This window comes from Cydia amplana, chromosome 2, assembly GCF_948474715.1.
Source record: "Cydia amplana chromosome 2, ilCydAmpl1.1, whole genome shotgun sequence".
Lineage (NCBI taxonomy): Eukaryota > Metazoa > Arthropoda > Insecta > Lepidoptera > Tortricidae > Cydia > Cydia amplana.
Genome location: NC_086070.1, coordinates 18,710,678 through 18,733,565, shown reverse-complemented (window position 1 = coordinate 18,733,565; position 22,888 = coordinate 18,710,678). Strand labels below are relative to the sequence as shown.

The 22,888-nt window shown below is 38.2% G+C and overlaps 2 protein-coding genes across 3 annotated transcripts in view; both read left to right on the top strand.

Moving 5' to 3' along the window:
• The window catches only part of LOC134659596 (CCR4-NOT transcription complex subunit 6), a 184,177-nt gene that overhangs the window by 18,858 nt on the left and 142,431 nt on the right, over positions 1-22,888 (top strand). The gene's annotated exons all lie outside the window — the stretch shown is intronic.
• Positions 19,203-21,260, top strand: LOC134659372 (uncharacterized). The gene has a single exon (XM_063515043.1). The coding sequence runs from the start codon at positions 19,394-19,396 to the stop codon at positions 20,786-20,788; it is 1,395 nt and encodes a 464-aa protein (XP_063371113.1). The 5' UTR covers positions 19,203-19,393; the 3' UTR covers positions 20,789-21,260.

Here is a 22,888-nt window from a genome sequence, read left to right as displayed (position 1 = left end):
TTGGGCTCGTTTGATTTGTTTCAACAAGATCTTTGACACAACATAGTACTCACAGGGTCTGATGTGCAGCTGGAAGGTTGTCATCCCAGACACGAAGTGGTTTAGTTGCATGGTTGACTGGTACCGGTGACCACCATTCAGCTCCATCATCAGACCCTGAGTATCACCTAGTGTCCAAGATCTTGTTCAGACGAATCAAACGAGCATAAACACGAAGTGCTTTAGTTGCATGGTTGACTGATACCGGTGACCACCTTCCAGCTCCATCATCAGACCCTGAGTATCACCTAATGTCAAAGATCTTGTTGAGACGAATCAAACGAGCTCAAACACGAAGTGGTTTAGTTGCATGGTTGACTGGTACCGGTGACCACCTTCCAGCTTCATCATCAGACCCTGAGTCCTATCTTGTGTCAAAGATCTTGTTGAAATGAATAAAACGAGCCCAAACACGAAGTGGTTTAGTTTCATAGTTTACTGGTACCGGTGACCACCTTCCAGCTCCAACAGAAGACCCTGAATATCACCTAGTGTCCAAGATCTTGTTGAAACGAATCAAACGAGTTCAAACACGAAGTGGTTTAGTTGCATGGTTGACTGGTACCGGTGACCACCTTCCAGCTCCATCATCAGACCCTGAGTCATATCTTGTGTCAAAAATCTTGTTGAAATGAATCAAACGAGCCCAAACACGAAGTGGTTTAGTTGCATGGTTGAATGGTACCGGTGACCACCTTCCAGCTCCATCATCAGACCCTGAGTATCACCTAGTGCCAAAGATCTTGTTGAGATGAATCAAACGAGCTCAAACACGAAGTGGTTTAATTGCATAGTTGACTGGTACCAGTGGCCATCTTCCAGCTCCATTATCAGACCCTGAGTGTCACCTAGTGCCAAAGATCTTGTTGAGACGAATCAAACGAGCCTAATCATGTTACTACATGGTTGATTGGTATCCGTGACCACCTTCATCATCATCATCAGGCTTCATCATCAGATGCTTAGTATCAGCTCGTTTCTAAACTTAAGATACAAATTAAAGGTTTTATTATATAGCTAAAATGGTTTCACTATACAACCTATACCATATGCAATGACGAAAAATGAAAATAAGCGAGTACCTAAGTACGTATAATTTCTTTCTAGTAATAATGACCTACATAAGTATGTATATTTGCAATGGATTTAGTATTTTCGTACCAAATAACATTTTTAGGACTTTGATATTAAAGTACAGTTAGTGTTGTTATGATTGATTTCAATGTGCTTCACGTTCGGATCAAGAATGTTTAATCCATCATTGTAGTGCGACCGAGGGAAAATGCGGTGGAAGGGTTCGGCGACCTGAGATCGCGGGGCCTGCCGCAGCGCGTAAAATACCTAAACTCGCTCATCCCCGAAATGTAATAGCACTCTTAAAATATAAAAAATCCTTCGGTTACTTTTAGTTTTTTACTTAGTTTCTAATGTTATTTGTACTTTATATATGTAACATGTAAATTTGTGATTCAATTTACATATCGGGTACCTACATGTTCACTCACGCATCCGGTGAAATTCGGCTACGCGAGAACCCTGGTAGAGAACCCATAACGTCTCATTTCTTTAGCAATAACAGGGTGGCCATGATCATGCCATTTGTAGGGACCGTCCCTAAATTGGTTTTTTATTAGTAGATATACGTATACAGCGAGTTTCAGAGCGATAATCTTCCAAAACATTCTGCTTATCGAAAGAAACATTCACTCTCTCTTGCTGTCTGCTATCAAGTAAGTAGCCTAAATCAAAAAAATTGACTTGCCATTATACTTCGCGCCAATAAACGGGCTTTACCGCGAAAATCGAAGTTCGCAAATTGCGGGCATCTTTCTGTGTCACTCTAATTACGCCTTCATTGGAGTAAAAGAGAAAGATCCCCGCAATATGCGAATTTCGGGTTTGTATGTTTACCCATTGAAGAGTTGGCTAATTTCTGACTGCATCATCAGATCAGCTCCATGTTAGTAGAATATTGCATTGTCATCGGAAATACGGAAGTATGCCTCAGCTCAATCAGACATCGGGAAATGGTTCAAATTTAAGTCACAAGATTTGAAGCACATATACATATATTTATACATACAAAGAATATTCGCGGTGAATCTAAATAAAAGTGTGTAATAAAAACAGAACACACTTCAAACAAATGCTACAACAGCGTGGTCACCCGCGGCGTGTTGACCGAATAAATTATCAACTTTGTTTTGGTTGCTCATCGATTCTCACCAGTCGAATGATAATGCCTATCGCAGAGGTCGATAACATTTCACATCATATAAAACGGTTTCTCCAATCGTACAAAAACCTGATTTTTTGCATGGAATAATAAAACCTCATTACCTACATACACTATGTGAGATTAGCGTAAAAGATAAGTTGACAGTTACAGTGCGGTACTAGATACGTGTTGCTATTTAATGGCTATAATGACTATGTTAATTACTCATTTTGAACAAATGTAAATTTTTAAATATGTACGTAGAGTTTTAGATAGGCAGAGAAAGTTGCAGTTTATTTTCTTTTGTAATTCACACATATACTTGGTCAAGCAGATCTTGTCAGTAGAAAAAGGCGGCAAATTTGAAAAATGTACGCGCGAAGGGATATCGTCCCATAGAAAATTTGAATTTCGCGCCTTTTTTTACTGACAAGGTTTGCTTGACCAGCTATATTAATTATGTTATAATTGTTTAAGTGTGATTTAACCTTTTTTTAGTAAAAAATAAACTGTTTTAAAACTGGTTTTAATTTATTTATAAGTATAAACTTTTTTGCACAGTAAAAAATATACAGTATTATTTGCTTGTTCTATTTTTTTATTTGGATCTAATTGTACAATATACTGTACCCAATTTTATAGCAAACGCACGCAACTGAACATTGTTTAATCCCAAACGTTACTGAAATTACTAGAAATATGTAGGTACCTACGTAATACGGCTATGTATAATTGTATACGATCCCAAAGGCTGGGCACTCCTGGCCGGCCGACGCCGGCGCCACGGACGGGTGAAAGTGCCTCGCGAAAGTGAAGCCGGAACCGAACGGTGACGTCACGGATTTGCGCAACACCTCCTCCTACGGCGGGTTGCGAAACGTTATCTCGCATTGTTGCCATTTCGAGCTGCCAGCTTTTGGTCATATCCTTATATCATATGCTTGGTATTATGGCGATTAGTGTCGTAGAATGTTCATATAATTTGTAAAAGTAACGCTCGTAACCGAATCGATCGGAAATGTGTAGAAAAAATATGTCTAAGAAAGCAACTATATGTGAATTAGATGCCTAATGATTATTCGATGTTATCATCCCTGCTTTTTAATAAATGAGCGACACGTCTCAAAAATTTGCACCACTTATTCAACTTCAATCCTATATAATTTATTTTTGTAACAAACTAATTTTTATGTGGGGCGTAGAGCATGCCTTATTCTTTAAGATACACAGCATTTTTTATCCAGATAGTCAAATTTTGTCAGAACGTTGCCTCAATAAACTTGCTCAGTAAACATATTCAGGTTTCGACTTCTAGGTATGAGTTTTAACAAAATATTTAACTTAAGCATCACATACGGTATTACGTCGTCGTCGTCGGTATACTCGTGCACGTGTTTGCACTAAAATAGATCACTTTTTCGCAAAAATTGAGCTCAGTGACTTTTTTATCTTCTCACGAAACCATAAAATACACAGGATGACAGTCTTGGAGCACTTTGTTAAATACTCGTATACCTATCTGCTATCCACAAAAAAAATAAAGGCGAGGCGATGAATGAAAACATGTAATATTTAGTCAAAAGACATTTTTTATTTGTTATTAGTCCCTTTATTAAATATATAAACCTTAATTAAATAACATTAAAATCATTAATAGTCTCTATGGACAATTAACTTTGTGTCAGAATTTATGGCTATACAATGTGATGTGATATTTCGTATTTAAATAGGATTAATCGAATTTAAACTGTTGTGAGACATACTAACATTGAATAATTTTACGGTTTAGACTCACTTGTTTTAAGTCACTCGCGCGACATGTTGAATAGGATTGTTTGAAAATCCTGTAGGTTTTCCCAAAGGAAGCATAGACCACAATGTAACGTGCATTGCAAAGTAAATCGTAATGTTTAAAGATAAGTCATTGCCGAGCAAAACACAGTGGCCAGATATTAGAAAATATAAATGAAATGTCAAGGAAATGGTCCATTGACCCTTACGGAAAAAAAATGGTGCGGTAAAGATCTTATTGGAGTTTATTGCGAAATACAGCCCACTCAGACCATTGAGTAATTTGCTTAGTGGCTGTAAAACGATACGGCTTTTGGGAAGGTTGCCGCTACTTTTTTATTTTCGAAAGTGGGTATCAAGTTTTGGTTAAAGTATCCGTTTCCATGTCTTAATTGGTCAATGATTTTGATTCGATATTCGTTGCGTAAATGCAGTTGCTTTCGGTGGTCGGCTTACAATTGGACGGAATGGACGGTTGCATAAACTGACACTAAGGTGGTTGCATTTAACGAATTAGTATATGTTTGAATACAGTCCTTTATTTTAAATTAGTCAACTTAGCACAAAATAGACTATGCAAATATAAAACGCATAAACATTATCTAAATCGATGGACGATTTACATGTCTAAGGCCCCATAATAAAGCCTGTATGTCGTTTTATAGGATTATACTAAATGTGAACTCGCCGACCTCAAAGAATTCATTAGACACCGACTTGTTAATATGCGTGAAACGTAATTATTTTCAAAGTACCTCTGTGTCAATGTCTCTAGCTCGTTTACTTCTAATCAGAGACCAATAAATAAGAAAGACTGGTCTCCATACAAAACAACATCTTTTTAGATTATGTTTATGTCACATGAATGAAACCACAGGTCAAGCGTTGAGTTAAGTTCGCTTTGACCTCTCTTTAACACCTTAAAGCTACTTTAATTCTCAAATGGCTTGCTCAATGGCTTTACCGTGTTAAGCGGAGGTCAAAGCGTACGCCAGAGAGCTCGTTAAGTGGCGCTTATTGGCACTGTATAAATTATTGACAGTTCATCATTTCCTTGTCTCTAATCTCATCAAGACGATATGCTAAACAATTTTCGGTGAAACTTTACGACTCGTTAACGATCAGTCGTAACGAGATGCGACTAGTAAACATGTCACGTAAACGACCATAACAAGGGAAAGCGGCATTCGACATGAAACTTTTTTATTGTGCAGCAAATTTAATGACTTGGGCGCTGATGACAATGACGATTAATATAATTGCACTTTTTTTTACTATCCTATAAGAGTGTCCCCCCGCTGGGCAAGGCCTTCCTTTCGTTAGTTAAATTTTTAATTATTTAATCACATTATGTAATATAGACTTTAATTGACCATTTCCCTTGGAATTGTTTGTATTTCCTCTCTTGTAATTTCTTTAATTACGCTACACTACAATTACAATTAAGTGGTATTTACAGTAACATAGAGTAAGTTAAGCATGTACCTATTTTATGAGAACTTTTTGTCGGGCCCTCATTCCTGAGGATCGTGACCACTTGGTTGTGCAGCTTATGTAATTTGTCTCCATCAGTCTCGATCTCCTGTAGCCCTCTCCGCCTGATGGAGTTTAAGAGAACACCGCATTTGTATCCTTATTTTGTATTGGTATTAAAGTAGGTATGTATATTTTTGCGAATCATTTTTTCCAAATTCCGTCACTTGTGATATTTAATGTACACTTTCATTCTTCATCATCTTCATCGCGTTGTCCCGGCATTTTGTCACGGCTCATGGGAGCCTGGGGTCCGCTTGGCAACTAATCCCAGTAATTGGCGTGGGCACTAGTTTTTACGAAAGCGACTGCCATCTGACCTTCCAACCCAGAGGGTAAACTAGGCCCGTATTGGGATTAGTCCGGTTTCCTCACGATGTTTTCCTTCACCGAAAAGCGACTGGTAAATATCAAATGATATTCCGTACATAAGTTCCGAATAACTTATTGGTACGAGCCGGGGTTCGAACCCGCGACCTCCGGATTGCAAGTCGCACGCTCTTACCGCTATGCCACCAGCGCTTATGTATGTACAGTTTCATTCTGAATAAAAATAAATCGACGATCAAGTAAAAGCTTCATAAATAACAAATGTTTGACAGTGCTTACGTAGTTAGTTGCATTATGTATTATACTTACATCCTCGATACGGTATTGTATTTATTATAACGTAGACAGCAGAACGATAATGTTCCCCGCTATCTCCCAATATATCTGGACCCTCTGGTGTTATTCCAGCCCTTATCAAACGCGAGCGATTGTGTGGCACCGTAAACAGGTATGCTGTAAAATGTATGACAATAACATACTTATACGTCATAAGTTTACATGTAGGTACGTTTTGCGTTTTGTAGAGTGGATTTCTGGTGCTCAATTTAACAAATGATATTACAACATTTCGATTGAAATCATCAGTATTACATTAAATCTAACGAAATTTTAATTGCACACATCAATGCATCCGGAATGATTTGAACGAACATGAAATAAGATTTACGATACGTGTGGTTACTACGGCTAAGGTCATATTTACACTTGGTGATTTACACTCGACTTAAACGTGTATAGAAGTGCTGGAAATAAAAGAAAACACCCTATTGTGCGGATAAGTAAGTTCGCAGGTAATAAATATAATGTGAAGTTATCTGGACATCCTTAACAAGTAGCAAATATTACCTAGACTAGTTTCCCCGAGCCTATGTACTCACTCTATGTCGGTAAGCGTTTACAATGGCACGCCAGAATATCAGTGCCCCTTGCGACGAAGGGCGGACGTTAGGTGAAGTGCAAGGGCACAGTGACGCCCTTGTTGCTAGACGGGGCGCAGTCTGGAGGTCACTGATGTACCCTTGCCACGAAAATCGCAGCCCTTACGGTTTGTTCTCCGTTCAATCGACCATTCCGGAGGGCGAAAGGTCGAATTTTGCGTCTTTATTATAGTTGGCTTTTATTGCACTTTATGTGCTGGAATGTTTGAGATTATTCAGAAGACGTTTCGTTGTTCACTTCGTTTGTCTTGTTTTTAATTCGATTGTTAGGAAAAAAAAACAACGGGAGTGCGGACAGAAGTAAAAACTCAATGACTAGTCCAAAATGTCTGCAGCACTATGTATAATTGACCCATCCTCCTTTCTATTGAAAAACTTTAGTTCCGAAATTGCTGGTCAGTGAGCTTGTTTAAAATTCGAAATTCAAATTTGTAGCGTTAATTGTTTAAATTTCGAATAGAAATTGTAAAGTTACCTTGCAGACCTCGCATCTAAATATTTGGTCATTCTGATATTTTGAGTTTTATTCACCAGTACTAGAGTTCACTTTTATTTGCGATTTCATCAAGATGTAGCTTTATTGAATTATGTCATTGAGTTTTTTTTATTGATTTAAATGCCATCTAAATGAGTGGCCATCTAAACCTTACGGTCACGTGATCGCCTTACGCTGTCTCGAGTTTATCATTTTTTCCCCACCTCAAAAAGTGCCCAGCGCCGCTAAAGAAGTTTTCACTTCAAAAACTTTTATAAACTGAAATCCGGCCTTCACCACTGGAGGGCTTCGTCACTTTTTCTTTAATACATATATGATATCTATTTCAGTTTATAATTTATATATAGTAGGTAATGTGACTACTTTAAAAAACACAAATCAAAATATGTAATAGAATAATTTGATTTGTTCCCAAAGTTGTGTAAAAAAACTTTTATTTGTAAAATGGTCATTTATGTAATTGAAATCATCAATCAATCAGCAAAATGTGTTATAATTAGAGATGTTTTTTCATTTCTTCCCCATCTTGTGACCTCAGCGACTCAGAGCATGCTGTCATCGTTATCGATTAGTGATGTGTTTCTCAAACTTTTGGAGTTAATTCATGGTATTTCTATGCTATCGGTTTTCACACCGATAACAAGGTTAATATGTAACTAACATTTCTTACAAATATTTGTGAATAACAGATGAAACAATGTGATGTAGTGGTTAGACCTTGGTAGAAAGAACGTGCAATTACGTGTCAAATAAATAAATAATAGGCTTAACTAAAGCGAGGCGATACTTTACTCCGGGGCAAAGACTGCTGCTTTATAAATCGCAAGTCAGACCCCATATGGAGTACTGCTGTCACCTTTGGGCAGGAGCACCTGGATGCCAGCTTGGACCCTTCGACTCAATCCAAAGGCGCGCTGTACGAATCGTCGATGATCCCAAACTCACAAGCGGTATTGAACCTTTAAGTCTGAGGAGAGACCTTGCCTCCTTATGTGTGTTCTACCGCTTGTACAATGGGCTGTGCTCTGAAGAATTGTTTGACATGATGCCAACGGCAGCTTTCTATCACCGCACCGCTCGCCATCGGCAGGGTGTTCATCCACACACCCTAGAACCTAAATGGTCGCGTACTGTGCGGTTTAAGAGGAATTTCCTCCCGCGGACGCTCCGGCTGTGGAATGAGCTCCCTTTCGAGGTTTTCCCGAGGGTCTACGGTATGGGGTTCTTCAAAAAAGGAGTGTACAGGTTTTTAAAAAAAGGTCGGCAACCTCTGGAGTTGCAGGCGTCCATAGGCTACGGTGACTGCTTACCATCAGGCGGCCCGTATGCTTGTTTGCCACCTATGTGGTATAAAAAAAACTGTTCGAGAGCAGTAGCGCCTGAGGTCGGCTGTTATTTTCCTCCACAGACCAACCCTTTTCCCCAGAGTACGAGTACTATTGGAACCCCCTCCTTTGTTCGTTATTACCTACTGCCATTTGTCTTGGCCCAATTGATAGCTAATATCCAGGCTAGACATCTTTTGCTCAATCTTAATGACAGTTATGGCATCCGTAAAACAAGTTACATAATTTTGATAAATTTAAGTATTGTAGAGCATGAGAAATGAAAATGGATCACTCCATATGAAAATTATATACGAGTAGTTACCAGTGGCGCGCGTCAAACATATCCATAGGCAAGCCGGGGCTAATTTGGCTTACATATTTCCTTTACAACTCTGCCCAAACGTCCAAAAACAGGCAAGCCGGTGGGAATCGGCTTTTATGGACGTGCCGCCACTGGTAGTTACCTACCTAAGCAACGTAATAAAATACCTACTTGTTGTTGCTCACAGACAGTAGCGACTCCAGTAAAAGCGTCTTACGAATCAAGATATGCGATGTGGCTTAAAGGTGATTTAGTTTGCTATTACCTAATCCTTGCTTTTAAACGAGCTCTATATATAAAGCTTTCGGTCTAACGTTAGCGTTTAGCGTATGAAAATCTATTATGCCTAGTTAGTCAGTCGTTTTATAGCTTAGTATGACGATGGCCAATAGGCGTGTGTTGGTAACGTTGGTATATTATTAGCCCTGGGGAAATAATTGTCATTTATGTCACAATATCTCGGTGAACGGCGTTTTCTTAGGTCGTCCAAATTCCTTATGCATGAAATTAGTATTTTAGGAACCATAAAGGTTTATTTTTTCAATTCGCTAAAACTTGATAATTCAGAAAAACGTACCACCTAGGGCTTCCAATACCGGGATCCCGTCTTTTTAAACGCATTTTTCAATACCGGTATTTTTTAAGGCAATACCGGGATCCCGGTATTTTAAGAAACGAGGGAAATGCGCAGTATAAACCCTTTAAATCCATTATATTCGGCTGTATCAAAAAGCTTACTAAACGTCAGACGCATCTAGTCTAGAGTTAGAACAAGAAAAGTCTGCAACGATTTTGATAGCACGCGCAGTACAAGTGTTATTTTAAACGTCAAACTTCTATGAGATTATGACGTACAAATAACACTTGCACTGCGTACTGCGTATGCTATCAAAATCGTTGCAGACTTTACTTGGTCTAACGTCTAACTCTAACTGGTCTCTAGCCCTCATTTTATTCATGAAACAAGATCGTTGCCTAAGTATGCGTCAGATAAATATTTGGTGGTTGGTGGTGGATGAATCCTGAAGTTATGTGAGTGATGAATATGATGATGGTGGTGATGATATGATGGTGACATTAACATTAACTTAATTAGTTCTCATAATTTTATCAAAAAATAAAACTAAAGAGCAAGGATAACTGTAATAATGGTAAACCAATTATGACGGATTTTGAGAAAATGTTGTCTGGTTGGTTAAGTTGGACTACAAATGTGACTGGTGGGGTGAAGTCAACAAATTGGATAAAATTATTGCCAACCTGGAGTGTGAAATAAATTTATTGCAGATGGCGGCATTGATTGTTTATTGTTGTAATAGCTTTTAGAACATATCTGGTATTCCAGTGAGCCTTTCTAATTCCCCTTTTTAATAAAACTATATATTTTTAAGCGATTCATATCCAATACCGGGATCCCGGGATCCCGGTATTGATGAAGACAGTTTCGGTATTAATACCGATATTGTGAGAAGTCCGGTATTTGGAAGTCCTAGTACCACCCTAGGAACTAAAACCTACCTTCATCGATTTCTCCTTATAAATACTTATTGTAAAAGTGAAATCGTTGGTGCCGAGAATTGATATAACAACAATTTCATTGCGAACAATTGTTTTATTCTCTGCAGTTTTTTTATAGAAGATACACATTAATGCATCGGTGGGAACTGGGGTGCTTGCTCGTGAAGTATTCCGACCTTGACAGCAATGTACGTACTTACTGTTTTGATAAAACAATATAGTTATACTTATCACCAGAGCTCAGCGGGGGTGAGCTAGTTACCTTATAATTTGACGTGAGACATGTCAAATTATAAGGTAAATAGCGCAATTGCTTATCACAATTTCGATATACAATTAGATATAAATTTAGTCTTTCGTCTCGATTCACTGCTAAGCTATGGCCGTTAGCGCTACGTTTTAGCTAACGCGTGACAGAACTTGATTAATTCTTATACATCAATTTTGTTTGAGTCCCATATCAATGATCAATGTATTCAAGGAATAAAGGGAAAAGACATAAAGCCTGGGGAGATATTGCTTCTGCACGGTTATAGCTTTTGGTTATATGACGGAATGGAATATAAATGATCACAAATCGAATTGACAACTTTAAATATTAGGGGCTCACGGTCCTTCGACACTTCGTTGTTTATTACGTCGTAAACTGGTGCTAAAGGCGTTACTTAGAATCGAGTTACAGTTTCTTCGTTGATAGTCACTAAAATACAAATGAATTTTGCTTTCACTACTTAAGTCTTATATAAACTCTGCGCCAAGTAGAAACTCTGGTAGTTATAACCTAAATGGTTAGTTGCAGTAAGAACAATGAGTTAGGTGCACGTGGCGACGTTTAGTGAAAGTGCAGTTAAATGCTGCTAATCAAAAACGCATTAACCTGTAAATCTGCTTGCGCATACGATTACTAAGCAGCCCTATTCACAAAACTTGTTGTGCTCGTCTCCTAGTAAAAGTACCTCATAACAATAAGAAAAACGGCACGAAGATTTGTTAGTAGCTATTGTTTTTCACCTTGAAGAAGGAAACGGCGTCATTTCAATATTTTTATCTTACTGATTTCGTAATAACAGATTTCTACGAAACAATTTCATAAAATTTGCGCAATAATTACCCAAATCTGTTGAATTCTACCAAGATTTTATTCAAAAATGTTGCCTACAGTTAGGTAATTTTACCTTTTATACTATGTCTTAAAGATTGAGAATATGAAAATAAAACCAACTATTTTTTAATCTATATATATAAACGCAAGTGTCCTGACTGACTGACTGACTGACTGACTGACTGATTCATCAACGCAGAGCCGAAACTACAAAAGCTAGAAAGTTGAAATTTACACACTAGGTTGAATTTATAAAGTGTACAAGAGATAAGAAGCGATTTTGAAAAATTCAACTCCTAAGGGGGTTAAAAAGGGGATGAAAGGTTGTATGGGGTGCAAGTTTTATTTTAAGCGAGGAATTTGAAACTTTGTAAAAATGTACTATATTAAAAAACAAGAAAACTAATTTCTGCGTTTTCGAAAATTCATCCCCCAAGGTGGTGAAAAAGGGGTTGAAAGTTTGTATTGAGAACAAATATTTTTGTGAGTGTGGGACGTGAAACTTTGTATATGGGTATGTTATTATAAGACAGTAAAAGTAATTTCAGCGTTTTTGAAAATTCATCCCCTAACAGGGTTAAAAAGGGGTTGAAAGTTAGAATCCATTACAAATGCTTTGAAACTTCTTAGAAAGGCATAATAGCCGATTACAAAATAAAGTAATTGCAACGTTTTTGGAAAATGAACCCCTAAGGGGGTTAAAAAGGGGATAAAAAGTTCGTCCTGGGGTGCAAATTTTATTTTAAGCTAGGTCCTTGAAACTTTGCAAAAAGGTATTAAATTTAAATACATAAAAACTAATTTCAGCGTTTTTGAAAATTCATCACCCAAGGTGGTGAAAAAAGGGTTGAAAGTTTGTATGGATATCAAACATTTTTTCGAGCGCGGGACTTGAATCTTTGTATTTGGGGATATTATTAGAAGACAATACAAGTAGTTTCAGCGTTTTGTAAAATTCATCCCCGAACAGGGTTAAAAAGGGGTTGAAAGTTTGTATGGGGTTCAAATTTTATTTTAAGCTGGGTACTTGAAACTTCGTCAAAAGATATATTATTAAAACACAAGAAAACAAATTTCAGCGTTTTTGAAAATTCATCCCGTAAGGTGGTGAAAAAGGGGTTGAAAGTTTGTATGGATATCAAACATTTACTCGAACGCGGGACTTGAATCTTTGTATTTGGGGTTACTATTAAAAGATAGGAAAAGTAATTTCAGCGTTTTGTAAAATTCATCCCGTAACAGGGTTAAAAAGGGGTTGAAAGTTTGTATGCACATCAAATATTTTTTTGAGTGCGGGACTTGAATCTTTGTACAAGGGCATATTATATGAATACAAGAAAAGTAATTTCAGTGTTTTTGAAAATTCATCCCCCATGATGGTGAAAAAGGGGTTGAAAGTTTGTATGCACATCAAATATTTTTTTGAGTGCGGGGCTTGAATCTTTGTATAAGGGCATATTATAAAAATACAAGAAAAGTAATTTCAGCGTTTTTGAAAATTCATCCCCCAAGGTGGTGAAGAAGGTGTTGAAAGTTTGTATGGAGATCAAACATTATTTTGAGTGCGGGACTTGAATCGTTGTATAAAGGCATATTATTAGAATAAATGAAAAGTAATTTCAGCTTTTTTAAAAATTCATCCCCTAAAAGGTTTAAGAAGGGGTTGAAAGTTGGTAGAGCCGCTCTACTAGAGCTAGGTAGTAGGTTTTATTAAATAGTGGACTTGAAAATATGCTGGGGGTTGAGAGGGATTATATCGAGAACAATTTTATTCAGTTAGAGGCTTGAAACTTCGTAGCCAGGTTGTGTATAATAATTAACAAATGATTAATAGTCCCTACTGCTATCTTTTGCTGCATAATGTTCTAAGCTAATGTAGAATATATAACCACCAATATACAAATCCACGCGTACGAAGTCGCGGGCAACAGCTAGTACAATATGTTTTGAAGAAGTAAGATAAGAAGTTCTACATTATTATAATAAAACTAATATCAAATAATTTTGCTCTTTAGTGTTTGATATTATTTTTGTTTATTATGTTCTGGGTTAAAGTAGTGGCTATCTACTACTTTAACCCAGGTTTATATTTTTAGGAGAATAGCTTATTTTGATAGCCCTAAATATTAACAAGTACGTATGCGTTAGAAACTAGGCGTATATTAACTCAACTATGGCAAGCCAGTAAGTGCCCTGTTTTGAATGGCATTGCCAGTCTCATACCCACTGGTAGTTCGAGATAGCTTGTGTAACTTTATTGTTCGACGTTCGAACTACCATTAAGAAACCGCAATGACGGTGGCACCATTTAGGAAAGAGGCATGTCTGTTTTACGACGAAATTCACTATTAACGATTGCGTACGTTCGGTTTAGAGAATAAATGCGAAAAGCAGGGAATATCTTCAGAGCGAGTCTTCCAGTTTTAACATGCTTCCAGTATTAGTACGTCATTACCTAAGCGAAGGCTTTACGTAACTCCGAATGCGCTGTTGTAGGTACACACCATTTCTACCAAAATGGGGGTTAATGTGTTATAGTTTACTAAATAACGGGTTAATTTGCCGTATAATAGACTCATTACGAATGTGGCGAACACGAAAAGTGGAAGTGAAATCTGGTCGTGTTGATGACGTCTCTCTCTACATCGACGCCTGTTGAGAAATGTTGGTATTACGTGATTCCAACGTGTGTTATGTTATGATTATGACTGACTTGGTTTACTAGTTTCTCTCGTCTAAATGATTTCCGAAAAATAATAATCCCTATTCGACTGTTTCTGTAATGTTTTTCCTTGTAGGCTTTTTTTGAAAGATGAAACATACAAATGGTCCTAATATTGTCTAAACTAAAAAAGCGGCCAAGTGCGAGTCGGACTCGCCCATGAAGGGTTCCGTATTTAGGGGATTTATGACGTATAAAAAAAACTACTTACTAGATCTCGTTCAAACCAATTTTCGGTGGAAGTTTGCATGGTAATGTACATCATAATTTTTTTTTAGTTTTATCATTCTCTTATTTTAGAAGTTACAGGGGGGGGGGGGTGACACATTTTACCACTTTGGAAGTGTCTCTCGCGCAAACTATTCAGTTTAGAAAAAAATTATATTAGGAACGTCAATATCATTTTTGAAGACCTATCCATAGCATAGAGAAAAAAATACATAGAGTGCTCACTCCATACATCACTTTTAGTACCAAAAAGACTATTAGCATCTAGCATCGAGTAGCGGAACTATCAGTACTGCTACTTGACAATAGATGTAGCACCGACTAGAAAGTCTTATGCTGTTGAGATAAGACTTTCCGGTCGGTGCTACATCTATTGTAAGTAGCAGTACTGATAGTTCCGCTACTCGATGCTAGATGTAGACACTGAAATTAATAGTCTGAACTGATGTATGGAGTGAGCACTCTTGTCTTACTATATTTCTCTATGTCCATAGATACCCCACACGTATGGGTTTGATGAAAAAAAATTTTTTGTGTTTCATTTCTAAGTATGGGGAACCCGAAAATTTATTGTTTTTTTTTTTCTATTTTTGTATGAAAATCTTTATGCGGTTCATAGAATACATCTACTTACCAAGTTTCAACAGTATAGTTCTTATAGTTTCGGAAAAAAGTGGCTGTGACATACGGACGAATAGACAGACGGACAGACAGACAGACAGACATGACGAATCCATGATGATTTTAGGGTTCCATTTTTTGCCATTTGGCTACGGAACCCTAAAAACTGTCTTCATAAATAATCTCCAGAAAATTAGTATGTATAGTGAGATATTTTTTTTCTTTAGCGTCTCGAGTATTATATCCCGGAAACCATTGTTTTTGGATTAGAACAGATGAATAAAATTTACTTTAGTTACTACTATCACATATCTCAGCCAAATAAAAGATACTTAGAATTTCTGTCGTGTCATACGAGGGAGTAAAAAGCTGGCCCATGCAGTAAAGAGAAGAGTGGCGATTACTTCACCGACAAGAGCATAGCTCCTAAATATTGATGATGATGACTACTATTGATTTTTCTTGAAATTTAAGTTTTTTAAGATTATGATTATGAACTCCTCATAATATGACTCAAACACTTCACCTTATGATTTCAAATCGATTTAAACGGTACTATTATTGATAAGGTTCAATATCATAAAAAGTTAATAACTTTAAAAGCGACACTTTTACATTCAAGTTGTTTATTTTCAACTTGAAATCGAAAGGAGGAAAAATGGAAAGTGTGTGCGTGAATGGTGATAATCGCGAAGTGAACGTTTTCGTAAGATTTGACAAGTAGATGGCAATGACAGTTAATTCATGGTGCGTGAATCTGTGACGTGCTGGGTGGAAAAATGTCAAGTTAATAAGCGTCGTGACTGGAAGTGGGAGAGCGAAATAAAAGTTACGCACGCCGCAATATAATTCAACCTGACCTGGTTATTCAGTTCTGAAATGGATTTCCATTTGCTTTAATAGAAACACTGAAATGAATTTCCCGATATCTTAACTTTTGGTGTCTATAGCGCCCATGGTTGATTTCCATTTTATTGGACCACGTCCAACATAAGAGGATACTAAACAAGATTTGTGGCTCTATTATTATTATTACAGAAGTTTCAAAATAGATTGCCTAGTGTCAGAACATTCGCTCATGTTATGTTATATTGACCCATGGCACACGCGTCCGCCGGATAAGCTCTCATAATAACTTTCACTTATCTCGAAACGATAATAATCAAGCGTGTGCTCGTAATAACTATCATACGTCGTAATAGCGAGTTGCGTCGCGTAACGCATCTAACCCAGAGCGAGAGTGGCTAGAAAATTAATTTGGTCTAAACACGCGACGCTTCAGCAAAGGTCGACGGATCGGGTGAGCACACCGATCACTTTCTCTGCGTGGCTGCTGTTGCGTTGCTAATCTGGATATCGAATCAGAACTAAACAATTGATCTCTATTTGAAATCATGATTGGTATCGACGGGCTTTCACACTAAACACAAGATTTGCTATCGATAGGGCCACCGTCTTTTATTTCTGTCATGACATTGCAACAAATACTCCAGCTTGAATAGCTTTTGTTTTTAGGGTTCCGTAGCCAAATGGCAAAAAACGGAACCCTTATAGATTCGTCATGTCTGTCTGTCTGTCTGTCTGTCCGTCTGTCTGTCCGTCTGTCTGTCCGTCTGTCTGTCCGTCCGTATGTCACAGCCACTTTTCTCCGAAACTATAAGAACTATACTGTTGAAACTTGGTAAGTAGATGTATTCTGTGAACCGCATTAAGATTTTCACACAAAAATAGAAAAAAAACAATACATTTTTGGGGTTCCCCATACTTCGAACTGAAACTCAAAATTTTTTTTTTCATCAAACCCATACGTGTGGGGTATCTATGGATAGGTCTTCAAAAATGATATTGAGGTTTCTAATATCATTTTTTTCTAAACTGAATAGTTTGCGCGAGAGACACTTCCAAAGTGGTAAAATGTGTGTCCCCCCCCTGTAACTTCTAAAATAAGAGAATGATAAAACTAAAAAAAATATATGATGTACATTACCATGTAAACTTCCACCGAAAATTGGTTTGAACGAGATCTAGCAAGTAGTTTTTTTAATACGTCATAAATCGCCTAAATACGGAACCCTTAATGGGCGAGTCCGACTCGCACTTGGCCGCTTTTTTCTGAGATGTGTCAGATGCATTTATAGGTATTGAACTGGAGGAAATAGCCTGTCCAGTGAAGTGCTTTTAGACATACCTACCCACGTATCCCACTCGGAATGATTGGCTCATAAAATAATGTCGTTGAACTCTATCTTAAGCAGTATTTTCGTAATAGGTCTATTACTTGTCAACAGTAATAGATACACGTAAGTCGTATGATCAAATCCTGTTTAATTTACTTTTCTCCAATATGCTCGGAAATGTTCACCTTATTGTAGCAAAAATAGTACGGGAAGTTCTACGTTATTGTCAAACTCTAATTTAAAAAAATCAAACTATCGCTGTCCTGTTCTAGCGGACGGGAATGAAAAAAACACTACAGTAATAACTTATTACTGTAGTGTTTTTTAATTTTTAAAAATAAAAAACGCAAACAGGCAATTATTATAGCCGCGAGCCGCGTCTACACGACCCGATCAGCTATCATTTCAAACTATAGGATAGAGTGAGATAGTAAGATAAACGACATTACTTGTCTCGTTCTTACAAGACCGTTGTGCTCGTGTATGATCGTGCAAATACTGCTTAATAAAATCAAAGATTATTTTTATATTTTTTTAAGGATCTCATCCGTGTACATAAAGTTGATATAGTTTGTCAAAGGACTTTCTCATTTCAAACATAGACAGAGAGAATCATACTATCTTTGTCTTACACTAGTACTAGCACCCAAAAGAAAAGGATGGGTATAGTTTTCCTGGTTCTTACTGACTGACAAATTGGTTTGACCAACTATATTGCACAATTATATTGAATGGTACTGAATGGCAGAATAAGTTTGTGCCCTTAACTTAAAAAAAAATATTTTAGAGGGAAATTGATTTGACATTTTTGATGTGAAGGTTCGATCTAAGTGATGCTTGATGCTTAAATAATTATTATTTTACCTTATTTCCTCGCATGTTTGGAGAAAAGCACTATATATGCCTCGGCAGGAATAGCAATTCGTGGATTCGTCTTCTTTGTCGGACTCCGCTTCGCCTCTGCAATAATGTACTATTAATGTAGGTAGCCTCCTGGTTGAAAAATCATCTACGTTACTGGTATTGAACTATTCCCCGTAGATTTTATTACTAAGTGTACTTAGTGCTTAGGTAACTTTCGATGATACAATCGCTTGAAACTTTATACATTAACAACAAAACGCCGAAATTACTTTACTGATTATTTAATACATAATACAAACCTTAGTTACAAACTTCACTGGATATTTTGAATGAAGCCGCATTAACTTTCCCCGAATATACATGGGGGTCAAATCGGTAGATCTTTATCCTCTGTCATTAGCCTTTGTTAAAAACGCACTGAACGCGACACCCCCGTATTTAAATTTCAACACGCAGGTATCAGGTCATTTATAATATGCCTTTTCTCATTGTGAGTTTATTGTGTTACAATTTGATTCATATATAATACGAAGTGAGTAATATGGTACTATAATAATGAATCATATTTTACTACAGGTACATACCGTTCCGTTTAGTAGATATTTTATGATTAAATATTTAATAGAATATTTAATAAATTAACTTTTTTGTTTCAGGTAAGTTTCCTATGCATATGCAATGTTATTCATTCCTGAGAATCCTTAGAAATGTGGTAAGTTAAATTGCCTAAAGGAGACAATAAAATTATTTTAATAATGTCATACATAAAGAAACGATCTCAGGTGTTTTCTCTTCATTTCTGTACGGGTCAGTTTAACTTAGTAATCAGCGCTCTAATTGTTAATTGTTGTTACTCATCGGTTGAAAAGTAAACAGTGCGGGCTCAATAGTAAAGCGGCTATGGCATCAAAGCTTTCCGCTGCATCGGCGAGACGGGCGATATAGTCAGTCGCGTGGCACGCTGGCACTCCCACTCGGCACTCGCGACCAGCCCGTACTCATTCACTCCAGTTCCCTGCCGACGGCCGCGGCGGACGCACGCGACCATTCTCCGCGCCGCTTCCGATGTTACATTACGATTACGACATCGTTTCGCACATACAACTTTTACCGTGACAGTGAAACTTATTTCTGTGAATATGGGTTAAACTTCCTGCTCATACGTGATGAGTCCGGGCGAGCGCGCCGCCTTAGGGCGCCGCGAACCCGCTCGCCCACAATATGCAACTACCGCACCCGGATTCCCGCCGCCCTACTATCCGCCCTATGGTGTGCCGCATCCAAACGCGTGGCTGGGCGCTCCTCTCATTTCTATGGCAGGACGTGCTCCGCCCGCCCGACAAACACCGGTTTCCAAGTTGGCTATGCACGCCCAAGGCGCTCCGCTGATTATACAAAACCGCCAGGATCGTCGAAAATTCACGAGCGTGCCTGAACAACGGACCCATCGACCCCTTGCACACACTGATCACGTCGCCAGGGAAAGGTGCGAGGGGAGCGAAGGAAATAGACTTCGTAACCAACAGCAGCAACCTCGCTCCACACGAAGCGGACGAAACAACAACACGGATGCGGTCAGTGTCGCGAGCGACGAAAGTTCCGGTTCCACTAACTCCGAAACAATGTTGCCAAGGATAATAAAACCAAGGAAACGCCGTAAAAAAGACCGGAAACCCAACAACATTTTGCCACATGATTTGTCCCCTACCGCCTTGGAACTTGGTGAAATCGATCATTGCACAGTTTCTGGCATTTCATCTACTCCGCGAAATATTTATGATGAATCTTACTGTCGTGATTTATCGATGTCGTACAGAGCGGGTGTAAAAGTTTTGGAATACCCGGAACCGGTGCCGGAGACTTATCGTGTGTCAGTGCTCGGCGAAGCGTTAGAAGCTAGCCGCTTTGGTCTGGCGGAGGCGGCTTCGCCTGCGGAGTCCGCCGTTACGTCGTGTCAATGTCGGTACTGCGATCCCGTGGGACAAATATGGGACGCGGATTCAATAGCAGATCTGCTGAACGAAAACTCCAGTGGCGATTTTGCTCCTACGAAACTGGAAGATTCCATGAAGGTGGTAGGCTCTCTTGGTAGGCGAGGCCCTGACACAACTCTAAGACGTAGCTGGAGCGACCCGTCTTCACGAATTCCCGAACAGCGGGCAGTATATAACAGTGACACATCTTCAGCTCCAAATCTCTACTCGCTTTTTCCCCCTACAAATAGGGCTAGCTCTCCTGAGCCACGCTCCCCACTAGCTTTGGAAATTACTTCAGAGATTGTGACTTCTATGAACGGTCAGCGCGATCTAGAGATCAAACTGTTTTCGACCTCGCCACCGGCCAAAAACCTTGATCAGCGTTCGTTCTTCGCTGATAAAAGTGAAAGTGCCGTTAACAAATGTACGATATCGGACCACGGTCCAAAAGTAAACAGTGCGGTGATATGTGAAAAGGAGGAATCTAGTGTGGACGTTAGTGGAAAGAGTGAAGGTGCAACCGAATCGGCGTGTTCTCCCATTGGACCTTCACTGGATGTGCGCAATATTTGTGATTTGCCTTAGTTACTGTCTAAGGCTTGTGATCGTGCTTGATATGTTTGTGTAGATTATGTGTCGTCAATCGGTCCAGAGAACTCTACGCTCGCCATTTGAGCTGGACTCAAGTCGCCATGCAGCGAGGCATGCACGGAGCGTCATATCGCAACCCATAATGAGATCTCCGAATCGGTTTCCTGTAGATTTTATAATAATTTATTTTTAACAATAGCATAGGAAACTGACGAGGGGCTTTATCTGGAGACATTTTTGTTGTTTAATGATTTGCCGCTTGTCAATGCCGCGGACGGATGCGCAGGAGTAACTAGCAGCGCGCAATTAGCGTTTCACACTACTGACACGATTCTCGCGGCTGCGGCGCGGCGGCGCGCTCTTATTGCGGTTTCCCGCCGTTTTCTCCGCGCGCGTCGTTCCGGGTGGCGCCTCGCACTCATACCACCGGTTCACGCCTTTAATGATTATTGCACTTATATTTCATATCTATATCTTATACATACTTGCCTATAAACGAGCAATTCTTGTATATACATATATGTATTTATATCTTTCGGGATCTCGGAATGGAAACGGCTTTAATGATTTCGATGAAAGTTGCTGCATGGTGGTTGTCGGGTGCGAAAAATCGATCTAGCTTGGTCTTTTTTCTGGGAAAACGCGCATTTTTGAGTTTTTATATGTTTTCCGCGCAATGCTCGGTCTCCCAGATATTTTCAAATTATAAACAAAATCATATAATATTGTTTTAGTTCCATTAAAACTAATACTTTATTTAGACATTTTATAGATTTCACTTTATAAATTTCTCAAAATTGACGTTACTCGATCTACTCATCATTCTAACTTCAAAGTCCCATAACAAAATGACTGATATTCTATAAAGAGTTTTGATTGAATAAGGAGATTTTATAAGACATAACAAAAGAGATATAACTAAGTATATTAAATTAGACTTTTGTCTTATACTCGAAGTCTCGAAACTAAATATGTAACTGAATGTATTCGCCGTGGATCTCATAAAAAGTAGCGTGCGATTTTTAGTTGAATAGTTTTATTAAATATCGATCATTTAGTCAAATTTTCATCGTGAAGTCATGTGGATTTATTATATAATTATAGTCGTCACGTCAAATCATTAACAAATAACGTCATTATTTGCCAACAATCCGGAAAAATCGTTGTGTCCTTCGTAATAATCTAATAACATACATTTGTATGTATGTATATTGAAATTGTTTTTACTCGAATCAACACCTCGTTAATTTTACGTCATTACTTTCAACACCAGAACTCGCTGAAACTGACCAACTTGCATAAACGCAACAAACATGTGTTTTTACTTACCTACTGGTTGCTTACTAGCACATAACTAGAGTTTTACAGCATGCTTTCAATATTGGGAACCTATTATAGTCCTTAATGTTCATTGACAAGCGGCGATTTTGAAAATATCTGTGTCCGATTGGCTGACCGGTCATTTTTATTTAAATAAGGGTCCAACGTCATAAGTTAAACCAGATAAAGTTCCACAATGTAGATATTGTGAATATAACTAAGTTATTCATGGACTGTAAACCGTCTCTATCGTTGGGTATTACACACCATGGGCTGTCCGATGTTCTCTATTCTATTTTTATGTGTTGTGTTTGCTTATGTTTCGCGGCGCGTGCGTGGGAAGACATGATAAATTGTTTCTTGCTAACTTTTTATGTATTCTTCTGTACGACAAGCTCGGCGTACGCTAGCAGTCTTTACATACCTTATGTTTTGAATTCTGATTATAACGCGTGTTTAGTAGTAATTGTGTCACTTGATTTACAAAACATAATATGCGGTTGTAATTTTAAATACGCATTCAAGTTGGGCCTGCTTCATTTTGACTATACTTTTTTGCTAAAAGGAAGTAGGCTTTAGCTTCAACGAAGCACACGGTTATAGCTTCACGAATATTTTCTCGAATTATTTGTACACAAAACTCGACCCATGTAAATTATAATCTGAAATAGTGATCTCTACGGAACGCTAGCCATGCTGAGCTTGTAGTTGTGGTGGGTGAAGAGAGTCATGCACCAGCACGGCTGTAAGACTCAACGATACATCGTCTTAATG